Source organism: Natator depressus, chromosome 10 (genome assembly GCF_965152275.1).
Source record: "Natator depressus isolate rNatDep1 chromosome 10, rNatDep2.hap1, whole genome shotgun sequence".
Classification (NCBI taxonomy): Eukaryota; Metazoa; Chordata; order Testudines; family Cheloniidae; genus Natator; species Natator depressus.
Window position 1 is genome coordinate 6,873,333 of NC_134243.1, and position 20,808 is coordinate 6,894,140.

The window sequence follows — 20,808 nt, forward strand, 5'->3', positions numbered from 1 at the left end:
TTCCCGCGTGCCTGGAAGTGGGGATTGGTGCCACTGTGGGTATCGGGCCGTGCTCTGAGCTAGACTAACGGGATCTGCAGGCAGACGCCTCCGCCAGTGGGGGATATTACAGAGAAAGCAAACGCCTCCCCATTCTGGGTCTATATCAGCGTCTCCGTGTTATACCTCCCACAGAGTATTGGTGTGTGATTCCCCTACACCGGACACAAGCTGCATTTCCCACCCTGGTGATTTTTGTTCCCCGGGTTTGCAGTCTCTCCTGTTCACCCTAATGCACGGACACGGAGCCGCTCAGCAACATGGTCTGCACAGCTCCCAAATGAGCCAAGAGGGGCTCTGGGTTGGGAACATGGCCAGGAGAAAGAGGCACTCAGCTCGGGGGCTACCTGGCCCGCTGGTGCCCCATGCAATGCGGCTGCTTTCAGTGGGCTCCCAGGCACATGGGCAAAGCCAGCCCGGCCTCTGGTGTCCGTGCTGGGCCCTGTGACTTTGACAGCAGCTGGCTAGCGCTCACAGATTGCCTGATCTCACCGGAAGAGAGGCGCCGTGGGAGCAGAGCCGGCCAGTGGGTCAGCTAGTCGAGGCATCCTACTTCCAGCCCCTCCGTAACTCAGCACAGCAGTTAGCTCATTGCACAGCGTGGTAGGAAGCGGGAAGGGACGAATTCTTCCTGTCCCTGTGCCCTGCAGCATGAGGGCTGTCACCCTGCCCGAGGCACACCGGACAGCTGGTGCAGCAAGCACCCCGGGCTTGTTCTCACATGACCGACAGGCCCGTTGAAACCAGACGCTGGCTTTCTGGTTCCTTACAGAGAGCCTTCCCTTCCCCCACTCCAGAGCCAGCCAGCGCACCCGCTTGCAGTGGCTGAGAGGAGCCACATGGTGGCGCTCCTCCATCGCCCCTGCGTCTCAGCCCCTCAGTGGCCCAGGAGCAGGGAGCAGAGTGTTTCTTGCTTCACTGGGTGTTAGTGATGCCCCCCTCCCCTTGGGGGCTCTGGCCAACACCCGGGGGGAGCAGGTGCCCTGTTGCCCCGGATCTTAGCCAGACTGAAACCAGTTCAGCCGTTGCTCTCCTGCAGGCTCAGAGGCCCTGTGGTGGGCTTGGGGGCTGTAAAGCATCCCCTGCAGGGAGCCGGGGTGAGTGGGGGACTGTCTCACAACTAAGCAGTGTGGCTGAGTGGTAGGAGCAGGGGACTAGGAGCCAGGACAGGTCAGTTCCCACTCAGAGGGAAGGTATGCTTCTCACTTGATCTCACGCCGGTTGGCCCAGCCCTCGGTTTCGGTGTGTTTAATTTTTGCTCTGCAAACCCGTCCCCTCCCTCGCTGCAGGCCTTCCTCCAGCCCCAGATCCTCCCACGCATGCCCCGGCACCGGCAGGGGGGTACGAAGCCATCTGCCACATGTGGTCGGATCTTATCTCTGCACCAACACAGCTCTGCGTGCCAGCTAGAACCATGCACGGCAGCTAGGCAGGAGCCGCCAGCCGGTAGCTCCCGGAGCCAGGCGCCGATAGCACATCTCGCAAGGGGCTGCGGCAAAGGAACTGGGCACCACTCCCTGGAGAAAGTCGGTCACCCTGCATGCCTTGCCTGTCACTCCAGGCTCGGACGTGCAATGTCTCTGCAAACATCTCCAGAGGATGAAGCTGGGCCCGTCAGCCTTGAAAATAACAGCCCCAGTCAGATCAGAGCCCCAGTGTGCTGGGTGCTGTACAAACACCACATAATCAGAGTCTCTGCCCCTTCCAGTCTAAGGTACAGCTAAATGCCCAGTCTCCCACACCCCTGCCTGTTTCATGGACCACTTGGCTCTCAGTTCACCGTTCATCCTGGCTTGGGCGTTCACCAGGCCGGTCTGGGTGCTTTCCAGCCAGGCAGTGTCTTCCGCCACAGATCTTTAATTAAGCATTTAAGGAGGCTCTTGCTGGTAATGAAAGCGATTGCTCTCAGGCACTGCGGTGCTGGCATTACCTACAGCGCCAGCCCAGCTCTGCAAACCTGCCCGGGCTGCATGTGCAACTGGGGGACCACAAGAAAGCAGATCTTTGCAAGTGCCCTTGCCCCTTCTCCAACCCCCCCCTTCCTCCATCTGTTCCGGGATGTCGGTTTCACAGGAGTATAAATGTTTGGATCCATTTACCAGTAAGATGGGATGGAAGGGGAATGAACTCCTCAGTGATCTGTCCATCCCTAGACATACCCATTGTCTATCTGTTTATCTGGACGCGACCACCACAGTCCCTAAGTGCCCTCTAAATATTTCAATGGAGAAATAACAGCAATCGATGGTCAAATTTCTATGATTCTAACCTCTTTTTTTCAGCCTTCCCAGCCTGCAGGAGAAAGAGTGTGATTAGTTGACAGGGTTTTTGTTTGTTTGCTTGTGTTGTGCCTGGCGGGAGGAATGTCAGAAATGAGTTTGGCATCCCCTTCGACAGTGGCGAGGGCAGTGGCGGTTCTCGTCTCTTGTGGCAGTGAGTTCCACAGTCTAGGTCCAGTTCCTGGGCAAGTTCTGGCTCCCGCATGCTGATTACAGCCCCTTTTAGCAGAACGTTGGTCCTGTTTGTAAAACACAACTGGAGTGATGTCTGGCTGAGGCAGACTCAGTCCCACCCTGACAGGGCAGGATTTAATCTGGTGAAGCTGCTTGTGAGGATCCCAAATCTCACCCCGGGGGAGTGCCCAGGTCACACGCCAGGGGCCTGATCCAAAGCCCAGAGGAGTCAGTGGGCGGGACCAGAGTGAGTTTAGCCCCTAAGTGCTTCGTGAACATCCCTTCTTCGCTTCCTCCCCGACCCCACTGTTTGATTCCCGGCTGCATAAAACACAGCACAGCCCGTGTGATTTACTGTCTAAGCAGCCACAAGGTGGGAAGGGAAACAGCTAGGAAGGGACTTGCCCAAGATCACGCAAAACTGGGACCCCCAGCCCAAGTGTCCTGCCACTCACCCGCGGTCCCCCTCTTACCTACATCCTTATTCATGCCTGAGGCGTATTGACCAGGCGCGCAAGGGAGCTTGTGGAATCCCCGTCGCGGCCTCATTGCAGTGGGGTGAATCAGCTGTTTGCTCGGCTGCCACAGTGTTTGGCTGGCTCCGGTTCCCCCAGCAAGCTCGCTTTGGCTCACAGCTGTGGGGGACGCCTCTCCTTTGCTGCGATCGGAAATCCCAGTGGAATCTTTGGCCTTACAAATAAGAGTCTCTGAACAATGGCGATCAGACAGGACCCTGTGACAGCTCAGCCACCGCAGGGATGGACTCTGGGGGAATGGCTTGTCCATGTCCATTATAAGGAGCACACAGAGATTTTCTCAGCCTGCCCTACGCTACAAGCTATGCTGCCTTCGTGGGGACACTTCACACATGAATTTTAGGTTGAGCTGTTTTAATATCAATGAACCCTAGCTCTGACCTAGCACTGCTCATCGGTCGAGCTCCAGCTACCTCACAAAGTCTCGTTATCGCCATTTTACAGAGGGGGAAACTGAGGCACGGCGTGGGGCCAAGTCTTGCCCAAGCTCACGGCGCAGGCCAGTGGCAGAGCGAGGAACTGAAGCCAGGTCTTCCAGGTCACTAGGCCGCGCCGCCGCCGATTTTGCAAAAGCACAGCCCTGCCCCGCCTCCACACGTTTCCCACTGGGGGCCCTCGTAACTAGGCCCAAAGCACAGGGTGGAAAAATCAGGCCAAGTAAATCATTTGGCAAAGCAGCTCGTCAGTGGTGCCTTTGCAAAGCTTTGTAAGCTGCTGGCTCCAAACCACTCTCTCCCGTGGGGGTTGTTGTTTTGCTATCCCAGGAGCTGATTTAGCTGTTCAGTCACATGCCAGCCAGCCACTGGATGCCTCCAAGCTAGAGGAGCCAGTTCCATGCAGCTGCCCCCGCTCGCCAGGAAATTTCAGTCCAGCTGAACGGCCTGAAAGTATTTGAACCATGTGGCTGTTCTTGAATGAGCCCCTGTGAGGGATCAACAAACCCCCATCCTGAGGCGGGGTTTGGGGGAGAGAGCTCCAACCGAACGCCTGATTCTGCAGCTGCTCTGCTTGTTGCTTTCAAGATCGGAGAGATAAGGTGGATGATTTACTCCAGCATTCATGCTCAGTGGCAGGCACGGGCGGCAGGGAAAGTAACAGCAGAAGCCCGTTGCAACCCAGGGGAATTCTCTTATACCACCGACTGGAAGATGTATTCGTGGATTCTTGATTTCCAGGCCAGAAAGGACCATCATGATCATCCAAAGCGACCCCTTGTACAGCACAGGCCACAAAGCTGCACCCAGCCATTCCTACAGCTGGTCTCATAAGCCAAGGTCCTATTTTTATTTGCATTATTTATGGCAGAGTCTAGGAGCCTCGGTCACAGATCAGGACCCCACTGCGTTCAGTGCTTTACAAACACAGAACAAAAAGACAGCCTGGCACCAACGTCCCTGCTGGTTTTGCTTTTCCATTTTTATTTCGCAAAAGCACTTACAAACGCTTTAGGCCAACAGAGATGTTTCCCAAAAACAAGGGGCACAGAATTCACCACCACCCGTCTACCCAGAAATGACAGAGACCCAGCCAGCGGACTAATTGCCGAGGGACTCCAGGGCTTGCCGTGAACACTGACAGCCCTTCCCCTCTACGTGCCTCAGTTTCCCCATCTGTAGAATGGGGAGCATGATACTTTCTCCTCCTTTGTACAGCAGCTTGAGCTCTCCAGACAAATGCTACATCAATACTAAGGATTAGTATTGAATAATGCAATCAGGTGTGAAATTCCACCCCAAGGGAGACCCCCAAGGAGTCCACTGAACTCTGTTGCTAGAAACAAACTAGAGCACAGGTCCCATCAACCTGGCCACGGGAAAGGCACCCGGTTAGCTAACTGGGCAGCCGGTCCGGCTGGTTTAATCTCTCCTGCTGTAACATGCAGGAAACACACTGCAAGCTGCTCGGTGGGAGAGAATTCACTAATTAGTTCAATGCATTCCACTCTCATGTAGCAGACACGTTGCTATTATCCCTGCAATAATCAACCGAGCTTCCCCTGTGCACTCTCAGCACACGTCTGTTCCTCTGAAGAGTCTCTCAGTCTGGATTCTAGCTGCCTTCATTCAAACTAGCCTCCATCCCTGGGATGCAACCTACTTTCCAAGGAACTGCCATGCCTAGGATGGCCCTGGTCCGACAAGCTGATACACCGACAGCCAGTGGAATCTGCTCTGGGGGCAGGGATCTGCCCATCCTAATCCAGTTGTAGGATCGGGGCTTAAGGTTTAATTTTAGGAATTGCTAAAAAGGTGTTTGGGGAAATTAGGACCAGGAAGAAAAGGCTCAAGGATTTTTTCTCTTTTAACAGTGTGGCCCCTTGTTGGAATTGCTGCCTTTCTAGCATGTTCTTCATTTCCCCAGATCAGCCCCCGGCTAAACCAGCCTCATTCTTCACCACTCAGGCCTGGGGGCATTTCTAATTTACTCATGGGCCCAAAGGTTTTTCAGAACATGCATGCATGCCCCCTGCTGAAATCTAGGGGGAGCGCGGCTGACATGGAGGTGACAGAGGAGGCCTTCTCGCTCGGCCGGCGGTGGAAAGCCAGCCAGGTAACTCACAAAACACTGAGATCAGTTCTGTGTGCATTCTGGGTACGGCTCACCCAAAGCCACAGCCTACATCAGCACTGCTAATGTGTTATTATAGTGCTGAGTGCGCATTCATTACGAGCTCCCGGCACCGTTTATCTCAATGCCTTCCAAATGCTTTAGGCCAACAGCGATGCGCTTCCCAAAAGCCAGGAGCACAGAACACACCATTGACCATCTATCCAGAAATTAGGGAGACCCAGCCAGCGGGCTAATTGCCCAGGGACGCCAATTAACAAATGATCTGAGCAAAGGTCCTACTATAAGCAGCCCTTATACCTGAGAACATGGGGTGTGTTCCCACCAACTCACCTTGCCCCTCCCTGCGCCCACCCAGACTCAAATTCCATGGAGGCAGAAGCCGTCAAGTGTCCATGAAACATCTGTCAGGGTTTGTCTGTCATCCGCCATGGGTAGAGAGAGCTCCTCTCTCAGAATCCAGCCTGATCTTCTCTGATACTCTGCCAGGCTGCAAACAACCATGGTGAACCAAATGCCATGGCTGGGATCCCAGATAGTCGGCAGTCAATGAACCTGACTCTCCTCTCCCTCTGGGGTAAATCAGGAATAACTCCATCCAAGTCAATGGAGGGGCACCAGTGTAAAATTGACATGAGATGAGAATCAGGCTGGAAATCCATGGGGCCTGGTTGGGCCACCCTCCCGCAGGTTGACTAGCTCCCCTGGAAATCCATGGGGTGACTTGCAGTGTCAGGTCCTGCATTCTGTGCACCAAAAGCACCCAGTGCTACAATACCTGCCCCTCTCCGACGGTGAATCCCTTGCTGCCTGCCGCTGGCTCTTTGCCAGGATCCCCCTTCCAAGTGATTGGAATTCTGCAATGTTACTATTTTGGGAGCATCACTGAGAAGCCAGAGGAGGTGCTCAAGGTCTGGTGACCCTCACCAGCTCCCTACCCAGAGAAGATGGCCTGGAGGGAAGGCAAGAAGTCGTCAAACCGATATTCCAGAGAACACCCCGAGAGGCCACTGCATGTTCCAGCCTCCCGGCAGAGGGGACCAGCCACCCACTAGGTGCTGGGGCAGAAGGTGTCAGTAGCACCGTGGGGGTATAAGTGGAGCGGGGAGAGGATTAGACCCACCCCCACATCTGTCACCAACTCTGCTCCTCTTCCCTAAAGATTTCAGAGTAACAGCCGTGTTAGTCTGTATTCGTAAAAAGAAAAAAGAAAAGGAGTACTTGTGGCACCTTAGAGACTAACCAGTTTATTTGAGCATGAGCTTTCGTGAGCTACAGCATAGCTATGCATCCGATGAAGTGAGCTGTAGCTCACGAAAGCTCATGCTCAAATAAACTGGTTAGTCTCTAAGGTGCCACAAGTACTCCTTTTCTTTTTTCTTCCCTAAAGAGACACACTGCCCGGGGACAACGGAGCTGGTTTGCTCTCTCTGCCCCGAAGCCCAGTGGAAAGTGAGCAACTGCGGGGAGGGATCTGTATGCCATGGCAGCCTGGCATGGAGCAGAGTGCCACCCAGGGCCTCACCGAGCCCAGAGCCTGGCCAGCGCTGGGAGCCCTTCATTGTTCACACACAGTTAGGACTTGGCAAGAGGTAAAGGCCTAGCAGCTTCAGTTATGTTGCAAGAGTTTGGTCTGCTTTTTAATCACTATTCTCCTTTTCAATTATTTCTTAATTAGCACACACAAAGCTATTAGCTGTAATACTGCATTATACAACTCCCCCTCCCTGTTTAACTTTCCAGTAATCAACTCCGAGCAGACACCTGCAAAAACATTAATAAGAAAACAAAAAGGGAAAATTCATTATAGAAAAAAAATTCAGGGTTTTTTCTGTTGTTTTTTTTTAAATGTAATTTGAAAAAATGCCCGAGGGGTTGTTTTATCAGTGAAAACCCAGAGAAGTTTAAGATTTCTGTCTTCATTAATGTTGCATTTGCCAATGTTCATGAGGTAAAGCACTTGGGATGTGAACATATCGAATTTAAACTTTAAATTCTGACCACTTGAAAACTTCCAAATTGATTTACTTCAAAACTGGCCTGATGTTTAGATCTTGAGAGAGCTACAGAACAAGACAAGTCTGAGGTTTCTAACTGTGCTAGTGTGGGGTTGGCAAGTTCAAAAGTTGGTCTCTACCTTGCAATCTGAGTCATGCAGGCAGATCCCTGCACTCACGAGGAACCTCAAGATTCAGTCCTCACAGCAGTGTTCTCGCCCCCTGCATCTTATGGGCCAGTTCCTTGGCTGGTGTAGCTCAATGTAGGTGGTTTTCAATGGAGCCACCCAATTTAAATCAGTTGAGGCTTCACCCTATATCTCCCAACACAATCTCTTATTACATCACTCCCCCACACACATTTCTTTTATTCACCAACATCAATTCCCCATTTCCTCCAGCTCCCCCACAACTTCCTCTGCATCTGGCCCCTCTCTGATCCGCTCCACTGGGAACACGTTCTCCATTCCAGCCTGCCCTCCATTCACTCACAGCAATGATGTTAATAATAAACAAACCATAGTCCTGGCTTCATCAGGGCATCCTGTCTCTCTGGAGACTTGTGGACATAGATTGCAAGATTTTTTTAAAAAAGGAGTACTTGTGGCACCTTAGAGACTAACCAATTTATTTGAGCAGAAGCTTTCGTGAGCTACAGCGAAAGCTTATGCTCAAATAAATTGGTTAGTCTCTAAGGTGCCACAAGTCCTCCTTTTCTTTTTGCGAATACAGACTAACACGGCTGTTACTCTGAAACCTGCAAGATCTTTGGGGCTGGGGCTGTCTGGTTTGTGTAACGCACATTGTCAGCACCTAACAATTAATTATATTACTATGGGAGCTGAAAACAGAACAGGAACTTACCTGGGTTGCAGGCATTACAATATAATATGCTTATTGCATGAACTCCCCCACCCTTCCCAGATCCACACACACACCCTCCTTTGTTTAGTCTCTGCCCTGGCTGTGCTGTGTCTGATTTAGATGATTCGCTTCTTGGGGCAGGGATACTGTCTTTTTATTTCCCTATAGAGAGCTGCATGCCCCCTGAATGACACTGTCAGACCGCGCCAGGATATCAAGTATGTCCTGTTCCACAAGGCAGCTGTGTGCAGCTGCTTGGATTGATGCTTCCCAAATGCTTTGGATCATGCCGTTGTCCCAGCCTGCTTCTTTAGGGGTACCCCTTCTTTAGGGGTATTGTCCGCTAGGTGGCCATCTGGTGGAGCCGCTGCTAGGAAGTACTCTGATGTTTTGTTCTCTCGTGACCATCCACCCCCATTTTTAAAAAAAAGTGTGATGATCAAGGGAAGTGGTGCCTGCTAGCTAGTAAGGGAGCGTAGACCTCACACCTGGCCCACAGAGGCTGTTATCTGATCAGTTCACATATGTTTTCCACTGCCGGATAGAAGATGACTAGACAGTCTACAACACCTCTCAGCATCACAGAGAGATCTGCCCAGGACAACTCTGATTGCATCAGCAAACTCCAGCCTGGCTGGCACCGTCCCTGGGATTTTTGACAGCTGTCAGCATTAGCCCAACTCTGAACCCATGGAAGTCAAGGGTAAAACTCCCATTGTCTTCAGTAAGAGCAGGGTTAGGCCAACACAAAGTGCTTTGGAAAAGCCCATCCTTTATGTTTGCAGCCCTGTATGCAGCAGGCATGGTTGTTGCTCTCCAGGCGGTACACAGGGATTTGAGAGAAGCACTAGGTATAGCCCTCCATCCCGAACAGACGTCTCAAACCCTCTGCGTGTCCATCCCCTAATCTCAAGAGCAGAGGATAGAAGTGACAGAGTGTAGGTGGCGAATGGGCAGGAGTTGCGTCATGGCCACTGGGCAGTCGAGGTGCTAAAGGAGCGCTCAAAGACGACACGGTCATTGTGGAGAAGTGAAACGAATTCTTTGCCTCAGTCTTCACTGCAGAGGATGTGAGGGAGATTCCCACACCTGAGCCGTTCTTTGTAGGTGACAAAATGGAGGAACTGTCCCGAACTGAGGTGTCAATACAGGAGATTTTGGGATAAATAGATAAATTAAACTGTAACAAGTCACCAGGCCCAGATGGTATTCCCCCAAGCGTTCTGAAGGAACCCAAATGTGAAATTGCCCAACTATTAACTGTGGTATGTCGCCTATCGCTTAAATCAGCCTCTGAACCAGATGACAGGCAAATAGCTAATGTGATGCTGAGTTTTTTTTTAAAAAAAAAAAAAGGCTCCAGAGGCGATCCTGGCAATTACAGGCCGGTAGCAAGGGCCGGCGTTAGGGGGCAGCAAGCCGGGCAATTGCTTGGGGGCCCCGCGAAGCTACATTGCTCAGGCTTCGGCTGCAGCCCCAGGGGGTGGGGCCTGGAGCCCCGGGCTCCAGCTCCATGCAGTGGGGCTTCGGCGTTCTGTCCTGGGCCCCAGCGAGTCTAATGCTGGCCCTGCTTGGCGGACCCCCCCACACCTGCTTGCAGCCCCCCCAAGGGGGTCCCGGACTCCTGCTTGAGAACCACGGCTCTAGACCCAGCTCTGTGCGTGTGTGCACCTGATATATTGAGTAATGGTGTCTGCACAGAACATGGCTTTGTTACAATTCCTTTGCCCTGCGTTGCATTTAAAGTAGCTTTGACATACCTCTTGCTCTCCCTAAGGAAGGATTTTGCCATATGCCTCTCTGGGTTTTAACATTTCCTTCGCTCACAGTATTGTAACCTCAACAACACAACATGTCACACTAGCCCTTCCGCAGCCAACTCCACCCATCCCAACCCAGCCCGCCCTCCCCGCGGCTTCCTATTTATACTGACCCTGCTCATGCCACTCCCCTGTTGTGCTGAATATCTGCAGCAACTCCGGGCTCAGGCAACTGTTAACTCTTTGCTGCCCCTTCCTTACAACTGGCCTCCAGCATTTCCCACAGCATGCCCAGACCCGCCAAGCCTCTCTGCCCCGAAGAGCCACTCCCTGTTCTAATTGTCACCGCTCAGTCACCAGCCTTGTTATTCCAGGGTTCAGCCTGCCCTGGTCCCTGGGGACAATGCTGAGGAAGTCTGGGGGAGATTTTATATCCCCCTGAAACAAAGCCAGGACAAACAAGAGGGAGGGATTTCACAGCCAGCCTTAAGATTAGAGACGCATTTGGCTCCGGATCCAGATGTCCCAGCGGTTCGGGTGTTCCGAGCCGGGGCTTTGCTTTGTCCCACTGCAGCGCTAGTAATCAAGGGATAAAGGATTTGGAGCTGGATTTTCACGGGTGCTGGGCACCCACAGGCGTAGCAGGAGCCCATAGGAGTTCTGAGCACGCAGCACCTGTGTCCCTGAGCGTTTTAGGCCCTGGGTTTATCATCCCTCCTCCCCTGTCCCATGACCCCTAGCGCCCGCATGTATCTGGCACGCTAACCCTGAGAAGGGCTGAGGCTCAGTTCCACTAAAGCCCCTTTACAGCCCCCTGCCCAAGCCCCCCGCCGCGATGGTGCACAACAGTTACAGGGCCACAACAGGGCCATCAGCTTAGGAGGCAGGCGAGGGGCACCACGGCAGATACACATTGCACTATGGCTATTTTCTGCTTCCTAGGGTCCATGGGAAGCCAAGCACAAGTTAGAGCCACCCCAAAGCCAATCTAACCTACCACAGGGCCCCGACCCACCCCACCGTACCAGCAGCGTAAAGGCAGCTTAAAGCCCTCTTAACCCCCTGCCCTCTGGTCCTGCCTCATGGAGTAACTGAGAATCCAGGGGGGAGATTTTTACAGTCCCAAAGGGCAGTTAACATCCAACCACCCCTGTATTTAATTCCACGGCAAATCCAGGCCACTCTCTGACTGTGTCTCTGGGCCCTGCCGTCATTACGGGAAAGGTAAGCAGGGCCAGGCACGCTCAGCTCCACGCCCCTGTGCTGAAAGCTTCCCTGTTCAGCAGGGCTGTAAAAGGGAGATGTGATCCCAGCTGCCCGGGAACATCAGCCTCCTGGCACGGAAAGTCATTTCATAAAAAGACATTGGGTTGCCCATGGCATGCAGGTGGCTATTCTGTTTTATGGGCTTTAGACACCAGGGCAGGGTTCTGATCCGCAGCACAGATCCTGCGGAGTAACAGGGCTGTTCTTTTCTGACTTTCAGCTGCCGAGTCTGTATATAGTTTCTGGGAAGGTGCGTTCCTTTCTTCCCCTCCAATTCTTCAGTGCAACTGGCTGCTCCGAGGAGCGCTAGTCGTGGGCTAGGCCCTCATTGTGCTAGGTTCTGTACAAAGAGTACAAAAAGGCAGTCCCTGACCCAAGAGCCTCCAGTTTAAGTCTGAGACAACAGATGGACACAGACAGAGGTGGGAGCCCCGGGACACAATGAGACAATTCCCTTTGGGAATATGGTCACCCTACCACCCAGGGGAGCATATTACACCTGCACTCCATCAACTGCACCGTTCATGTCCTGGGGCAGTGCAAGGCATCAGCTTGGATTTATAAAACCCTTTATGGTTTTTTTCTCCTGCACACCTGAGCGACCCGGAGCCCAGGTTCTGATCTCAGTTACACTGGTTTACATTGACTTAAGGGGAGTTACTCTGGGTTTACACTAGGTATCTACCTTAACTGTTTACTCCCTGGCTTTTAGAGGTTTAAGCATAGATCCACTTGGCCTTCTGAGACACTGACGACCAATGTTAACTCTGCCTTAATGGAGAGCAGAGAGTAGACAGACAGGTAGAGCCCAGTTCTGATCACTTATTGCTAACAACATCTATCAGCCCATCCGTAGTATTAATGCAAGTGTCCCTTCACAGCACAATAAAGCCAACACCGCATTATCCTGTGTTTTCCATTCCCCCTTAGCTGCGTCAGCACACACAGCCCTGAGCAGACACTGGGCTCGTGTTGAAACAAAAACAAGTTTGTCCTAATTTAGGCAAATCAAGCTGTATGTTGCCACTTTCGAATACACCCCTCCTTTTATCCACAGACATGTTTAATCTCACTGGGCAGATCTAGCCGACAGTGGGAAGTGAATATTTGCTGAGATTGCCATGCCCAGCACCTCACACAGCCGTCATTGGCCTGCAACGCCAATCAATAGCAATTAAGCATCAGGAATAATTATGAGCTGGGTGGAATAAAAGTGCCGATGCAACCCTTTTATCTATCAGCAACACCATCCATGTGTTTGTAACACACCTACCCTGATGTGTTATCTTTAGCCGCACTCTGCTTTACCACTACCAGGGTGCGTGGGAAACAAACCTGTTGTCCTGTAGTTCACAAGGAATATGGCCTTGTCTGCACCTCTGTGAAGTAGATACTGACCATTCCTCTGTTTGCAAGGGGAGATATTGGTTCATGCTAACAGAGCAGATTGCAATGGAAGGAATGGTCAGCAGAGGCAGCTGGGCACCACATCTGGGCTGTATTGCCTTCTCTGCTACTGACTCACTGAGAGGCCGTGGGCAAGCCACTTATGTTCACTCTGCCTCAGTTTCCTTATCCATTAAATAGCTAGAAAAATACTCCTCTACTCCTCGGGGTGTTGCAAGGCTTAAGTAATTAATTAACAGGTGCAAAGCGCCCGGCACGCCTCAGATGAAAAGGGCTGGTGAAGGGCAGGTTATTAGTTATTAGCATTGTGCAAGTGATGGGAAGAGTCAAATGCAGGCAGGACGCCAAGCGGGTGATGTGAAGCCCGTGTTTTGGAACCTACAGTTCCTCTCCATCAGGTTCGTAAGTCAGCTTGCACACTTGGGCCCCATTCTGCAGACGCTTGGGCACACGCCCAGCGTCATGTGTGCGACTGGTCCCATCGTGGGTGTAAAGTTGAGCAGGGGTCCGCACGGGGGATTGAGGCCTTAGGGACTAGCTTGCAGAGCCATGTGTTCAGGAACCAGGGGGTTGGCTTCTGCAACACACAGACCAGAAACAAAAGCTCAGATGCTGTAGAATCAGATCCTGTCGGAGGGGCTGGATAAATCTCTCTACAGGCTGGTTCTGGGAGGAGAGGAGGGGAGTTGTGACACCCCTGCTTTAAAACCCACCTTTCAGAATAACAGCCTTCTTCTCTGAATGTGTCCACAGCTACGGGGAGCATGTCCAGCATTTCAAGGTACTCCGAGAGAGGAATGGCAAATATTTCCTCTGGGAAGAAAAGTTCAACTCCTTGAATGAGCTGGTGGATTTCTACAGAACCACAACTATCGCCAAAAAGCAACAGATCTTCCTGAGAGACGACGACCAGAACCATGAGGTACAGGGCTGTTCGGCTGCCCACACAGGTCACTCCAGGAGGGTTGCGAAAGAAGGAGAGGGCAGTGCCCAGCCCAGCATGTCCACTGCTCACCAGCCAAATCACAAGGCAAGGCCCCAATGCAGCCACTTCACAATACACGTGGTATAACGGACACAGGCGGGACAGCCACAGGCTGTTAGAATTCTTTGAGGGGGTCAACCAGCATGTGGACAAGGGCAATCCAGTGGACACAGTGTACTTGGACTGTCCGCAAGCCTTTGACAAGGTCCCGCACCATAGGCTCTTATGCAGAGTAAGGAGCCATGGGATAAAAGGGGAGGTCCTCTCATCGATCAGTAACTGGTTAAAAGACAGGAAACCAAAGGTAGGAATAAATGGTCAGTTTTACAGTGAAGAGAGGTAAACAGTGGGCTTCCCCCAAGGATCTAGTCTGGGACCAGTGCTGGTCAACGTATTCATAAATGACCTGGAAAAGGGGGTAAACAGTGAGGTGGCAAAGCTTACACACAATACAAAATGATTCAAGATAGTGAAGCCCAAAGCTGACTGTGAAGAGTTACAAAGGGATCGCACCAAACTGGGTGAGTGGGCAACAGTGGCAGATGAAATTCAACATTGATAAATGCAGAAGTAATGCACATTGGGAAACAGAATCCCAACTATCCATACACAAGGAGGGGATCTAAGTTAGCTGTTACCGCTCCAGGAAGTCACGGTGGAGAGTTCTCTGAAAACATCTGCTCAAAGTGCGGTGGCACTCAAAAAAGCGAACGGTGTTAGGAACCTTAGGAAAGGGATAGAAAATAAAACAGACAATATCATAATGCTACCATATAAAGCCCTGGTACGCCCCCACCTTGAATACTGCGTGCAGATCTGGTCACCCCAGCTCAAAAATGATATATTGGAATTGGAAAAAGTACAGAGAAGGGCAACAAAAATGATTAGGGGTATGGAACAGCTTCCATATGAGGAGAGATGAATAAGACTGGGACTTTTCAGCTTGGAAAAGAGATGACTAAGCCGGGATATGATAGAGATCGATAAAATCAGGGAGAAAGTGAATAAGGGAGTGTTATTTATCCCTTCACATAACACAAGAACCAGAATTTCCTCAATGAAATGAATAGGCAGCAGGTTTAAAACAAACAAAAGGAAGTATTTCTTCACACAACGCACAGTCACCCTGTGGAACTCGTTGCCAGGAGGTGCTGTGAAGGCCAAAAGTGTAACTGGGTTCAAAAAAGAATTAGGTATATTCAAGGAGGATAGGTCCACCAGTGGCTGTTAGCCAAGATGCTCAGGGGTGCAAACCCAAGCTCTGAGCGTCCCATAGCCTCTGACTGCCAGAAACTGGGTAAGGGCGACAGGAGATGGATCACTCGATAATTGCCCTGTTCTGTTCATTCCCTCTGAAGCATCTGGCACCAACCACTGTCGGCAAACAGGATACAGGGCTAGATGGACCATTGGTCTGACCCAGTGTGGCCATTCTTATGTCTATACTATAGTTACTCAAATGTACTTAACTCGAGTTAGATCACTCGACAGTGGCTAGCATGTGTCAGTGTCTCCACACAAGGTATTCACATGCGTTCACTAGAGAGTTATCCGAGGAAGAACTGCAAACCGCATGCCTGCTAGGAAAACCACAGACTGGCATGTGAACCAGAGACAATAGGGGCTTGATAGTTCAGCAGAGGTCAGTGCCATGAATCCTGGCAGCCATGCACGCAAATGGCCGGTTACACTTCCACCCAGCTGCTGCTGCCTACAGGGTCCGGACACCCAATTCCCATTCATGTCAATGGGATTTAGGCATCTAACCCCTTTAGGTTGCTTTGAATATGTCAACCATTATCACTAGTAGTTAGTACTTTGCCCTTCTCTAGTGTTGTCCACACAAAGCTCCCAAGGAGTAATGACTTCAGCCTCAGCACCACCTAAAGGGGGAAGAAAAGGGTCATTATCCCCATTTCATTGGTGGGGAAACTGAGGCACAGCAAGGGGAAGTGACTTGCACTGAGCAGTTCTGCAGCAGGGCCAAGAGCAGAACCCAGTCTCCTGGCCCCTATGCTTTAACCACTACAGCGTGCTTCCTCTCTCATCGCCCAGCAGCACCGTGTCCGTTTCCCTCGGCACTGCTCCTCAGAAACACCCATCATGCAGGTATTTCTGTGGTAGCAGGATTTCCTGCAGAGACTGTAGACTCCTCCTAGCCCTTTGATGGCTGGCATTGCTGGTGATTGGCAGCACTGGAAGCCTGGCACTTTCCACAAACAATCCCAATACCACATGAGTGCAGGAAGAGCCATGAAACTTTGACTTCCTGTAAACAGACCAACTCATTGCTCATATGAAGGTCAGGGAGACCCACATGCTGCAGTGGTGGCCCAGCTGCTGGTTACCTTTGGCAAGGGCTTAGGCTAGCTGCTCTGACTCCCCTGCAGGAGGAGAGAAGTATGTCTACACTGCACCCTAAGCCTGGGCTCAGGTTTGAGCCCAAGCCCACACCTTCTGTCCACACACAAATCAGTCTGACTCGAATCAGCAAGCACTCAGGACCTGGGTGCTAGGACCATGCTGTGGGGGTGGGACAGAGCCTGAGTCCCACTGTGAGTTGGGTCAAGTCCTGTTGTTTTGCAGTGTAGACGCAGCTCAAGCCCCAGACATAAGTCAGAAGGTCTGTGCAGTGCAGAATGACTGCATTAGCATGGCAGTGAGACCCAGCTCCAGCAATTGTAACCCCAGGTTTATAGCGCAGTGTGGCTGCTCAAGCATGGGCTAGGAAACACGGCAGCCACAAGCCTGGAGCCCACAGACCTGGGTTTACAATGCAGTGTAAATGTATCCAAAGGAGCCAAACATTAGCGAAGGAAAGAGGTTTGTGGAGTGAGGAGCTCAGCGGAAGGCTGAGCCTACGGGGGTCTCAAGTGTTTGGTGTATCCTGGCCTTGCTCAGGCTGAACCCATTGCCGGGGGAGGGGTTCCTGCCTCTCTCTCCTCCGCAAGCTCTAGGTGAGACAGTTTTGCGTGCTGCCAGGTTTGCAGAGCCCTGGGTGTTCTGCCAGTCTCTCTCCTGCCTCTCAGCTGCAAAGCCTGGCTCTGGGCCTGCAGCTTGCGTTGGGAAGCCAATCGCAGGAGCGCAGTGCAGCCCGAGACATGCAGAGCTGTCCTTAAACGTGCTGATGGCGGAGAAATGGAAGGCCTGCGGAAAACAAAGCAAACAGGAGAGGAAGCCTGAAAAGGGGCTGGATTCGGTCTATCCCTGGGCTAGCAGTAACAGCGCTAGCTGACAGCTAATGCACAGCGTGCCACTCAGGGCTGGGGTGGGAACCGGCAATGTACTCAGTCCACCACCAACCAGAACAGCAATCTGCAGAGGAGCGCTGGCCCTCGGTTCACTTTTATTGGGCACAGGCAGCTCTGCTTCCGGGGGGCATGACTTGTTTTGCCTCTGAAGGGGCAGATGGCCCACAAGGGCCTCTAGGACGCTGCTCAGATAAAGCAAGGCCCCGGGCCCGTAAGGAAATGTGATGAAAGTCAATGGATTGTAAGTGGGCAGCTAATGTTGCAGGGATCTAGAGCCAGAGCGAGCAGATCTGAATGGCTGGGAACGTTCGGCTCAGGACGCAGACTTTGCGGCCCAATCCTGGATCTCCGGAGGGCCTTTTCCCTAAGGACATGCTGTGAAGAGAAGGGAGCAGATTCTCAATCAGCCTGAATCTTTGGCTTCGGGAGAGTTCTGTGGATTTACCCCAGCGGAGGCTAGGACCCCGCGTTGTCAGTCGGGGGAAAGAGGTGATGGTGGGTCGTGGACACGTCCGTGTTTGTGCTCATCAGCCAGGGCACAGTCCCTTTAGCGAAAGCTTTCAGACACTCGCCTCCATCCCTGCCCATTCTTTGCCGGGAGGCTCCCAGTGTCCCATGTGGGCAAACAAAATTCCCTCCCCAGCACTAGTGACAGTACCTGCCTGTAATTCCCTGCAGCTGAGGGCAGAGGGGGGAAGCAGCATTTGCCTGTGTAGCTTTGATGCCTCTTCTGTCTTTCCCTCCTGACTCCTCTCTCGCTTGGTTTCACTGCAGGTGAAGAAGCCGAAGTTCGTCCAGGCTCAGTTTGACTTCTCCTCCCACGATCCGTCCCAGCTGGCCTTCTACCGAGGGGACATCATCGAGGTCCTGGACTGCCCCGACCCCAACTGGTGGAGAGGGAAGATCTGTGGGCGAGTCGGCCTGTTTCCACGGAACTATGTCCACCACATTCACATGTGACCTTCTAGCCAGTGTCTGCCGGGACGCCGGCGCTCCCTGGCTGCCCCTTACAAAATAAACTGCAATCCCCTTGCCCTGATGCCATAGAGCTTTTAGGGGACAAGTTACCAGAGCACCAAGGACCTTTCCCAGGCTTAAAGCCATACTGGGGGATGCCGCACTGGACGGACCTGAACCCTCTGGGAACTGTGTGCTCCGGTGAATCCCCGTGCGCCACAGAAGCAGCCTGCACTAGGCATTTGCGCACGGGGTGTTCAGTGCGACAGAAGAGGAGGCAACTGGTGGTGTATCCCTTCTTCTTCGTCCTCCGTCTAGCTCCACTGCAAGCCCTTTGGGGCAGGGACCTTTGTCCTCACACCTTCGTGCTAAGTGCCAAGCACACAATAAACCATCATAATCCCACTGACTGAGCCTGCTCTCTGAGGGCAAGGCGTGTGGGGCTTGGCTTTTCCCAGCTCCTGGGCTTGTGAACAGCCAGGTCAGGCAGCTGTCGAGCCAAGAGGATTAAGATTAACCCTTCCACCAAGTATTTCCAACGCACGTTCCTTTGACTGCCTGCCTCCTTCTAGAATCAGCCCTTTTCCCTCCCCAGATCTCAGACAGGCAGGCGCAGGGCCAGGGGCTTTCCAGTGGGGGTTTCTCATACAGAAGTGACCAACCGAGCACACTGACTTCTGTAGGTGGGCAAAGGTAGGCATGGTGCCACCATGCCCAACTTGCCCCAAACCTGCCCCTTGCCCAAACCTCCTCTCCATTCTAGAACACCAGGGTCCTCAATGCAGCTGTCCCGTCCCCCTGGCGGGTCCCTGGGCATTCTCCCTGCATCCTGAAACTGCGGGGGGGTTTACAGAGGTTTGCCCCCAGCTGCCGTTTCAGGAGACATATCTTTGAGCTTGGGCATCTCTCCCGTCTTTCTCAGCCTGGAGCCGCGAGGACCTGCTTGGATGCGCTCTGCACTGAAGTGATCCTGAACAAACAGCGCGAGTGCAATCCACAGTGATTAACGAGGAGGCTGTGGGAGGGGACCGCGCATTCCTGGCTCCTTTAATAGGGCTTCGCAAAACAATCAAAGAGGCCTTACGGTTTTTACGGCAGCTGGTTCTGAGCTGACTCGGACACGCTGCCAGCTGTGTTCCATCGCTCACCCGGGGTGGAGAGATTGAATTCATTGTTCATGCAAATGTAGGTCTGTCCCACCCAGGGCTGGTGTCGTCCCATTATCAACGGATGGCACAATTCTGGGCCAGATCCCACCTTGCCAAAGCAGGTGCGATGCAGCTGAAGTCAGTGGAGTTACGTCCTCACGCCAGCTCTGGATTTGGCCCAATGATTAGAAACTGCACTTGGATTGTGGGTTGGGCGAGGGGGAGGGGAGGTTGTTTTGGCCCCCTTTAAAAGCCAGCGTCACACTTGGGAATCTTGCCAAGTGGGAAGGAAGAGATTAAAACTCCGTGCCCTTGCAGGCTGTCTCCCTGAGAAGAAATGGTGTATTTAAAAAGCAAAGACTGGTGAAACCTGTTAGAGAAGGGGGTCAGAGGCATAAGATGCCCTTTTTGTTCTCCTCCAACTCACCACAAAGGCTTCAGGGCTTGCTACAAGCTGCGAGCTCAGCGAGATGCTATTAATGGTCTAAACTTAAGGCTGTGGCCTGAACAAAGCATATAGCACCTTACAAATGCCTCTTATCGTTGAGGAGTCTAACATGTGCTACTTCTATACTTACCTGAGCCTCAGGGAAAAAGTGGCCACAAGAGTGGCCAGCAAACTGAGCTGGAGAAAGATAAGGGCTCAACCTGGAAATACTTTCTGAAGAAACATGTAATGAATCTATGGAACTCACTGCTGCAGGATGTCATTCAGGCAAATGGTTTAACTGGCTTCAAAAGAGGATTAGCCACTTCTGTGAATAAGCAAAATGTTTCATAGCTAGGTTCAGAGCTTCCAAGGGGCACCATAAGTCCAAGTGTTTCAGAGCACCAGAGAAATTTTACCCCATGGGCACAAGTTTTACCCCATGGAACAGTCAGGTGCATTATGGGGGATCATCTTCTGCGGCATCAGGCTTTGGTCAATGCTGGCAGCAGGGGGCACCAGACAAAATAGGCTGCCGGACCATGTCAGTTTGGCAATTTTCTGTTCGTCCGAACTCAGGCTGTAAACTGGCATTAGTGCCTTGGTCTTTCACTCAGACTTTGTGCGTTGCTGATCGACTGAAAACCAGAGGGTAGCCTGGGACTATAAGGCTACTTCATTCACGGGCACCTAAGTTAAAGGCTACTAAACTAATGTTTGCCTTGTCCTGAGTTGGCTGAAGAAGGCTTGAGGCAGGCCTCCTTAGAACGAAGAACGACCACTGTGGTCCACACCTGAGCCAAACCTGTGGGCTGCCTCGGCTTGTCGGCTGCACGGACATCGTGATGGCACCGAGCTACTGCGCCACAGAACCCCCGACACAGCATCGTGTGCTACCGTGTGAAATGTCATCTACCTTCCCGCTCCCCTCCAACTGGCTCCAAACCTGCCTAAGTTGTCAATTCCACGAGACCAGTCTGAACCCAGAACACGCAGTGAGCTCCTTGTTAATATCGGGGGTGCATTAGGGTGTCACGTTTTGACTACACCTTCAGGGGGAAGGAGAAGCCAGTGGTGGTGTCAGCAGCTCTTTTTAGCTTCTATTTCCAAACTACTATTCAATCAGCTTGATTTTTTATCTATAGCTTGT

At 52.2% G+C, this 20,808-nt stretch overlaps 1 protein-coding gene across 1 annotated transcript in view; it reads left to right on the forward strand.

Annotated features, from left to right (window-relative positions):
- Window positions 1–20,808, forward strand: part of GRAP (GRB2 related adaptor protein) — a 36,176-nt gene extending 15,368 nt beyond the window's left edge. The window contains exons 4-5 of the mRNA XM_074965063.1: window positions 13,644–13,812; window positions 17,901–20,808. Of these exons, the coding sequence (XP_074821164.1) occupies window positions 13,644–13,812; window positions 17,901–18,086 (355 nt within the window). The 3' untranslated portion in view covers window positions 18,087–20,808. The remainder of the gene's footprint in view (window positions 1–13,643; window positions 13,813–17,900) is intronic.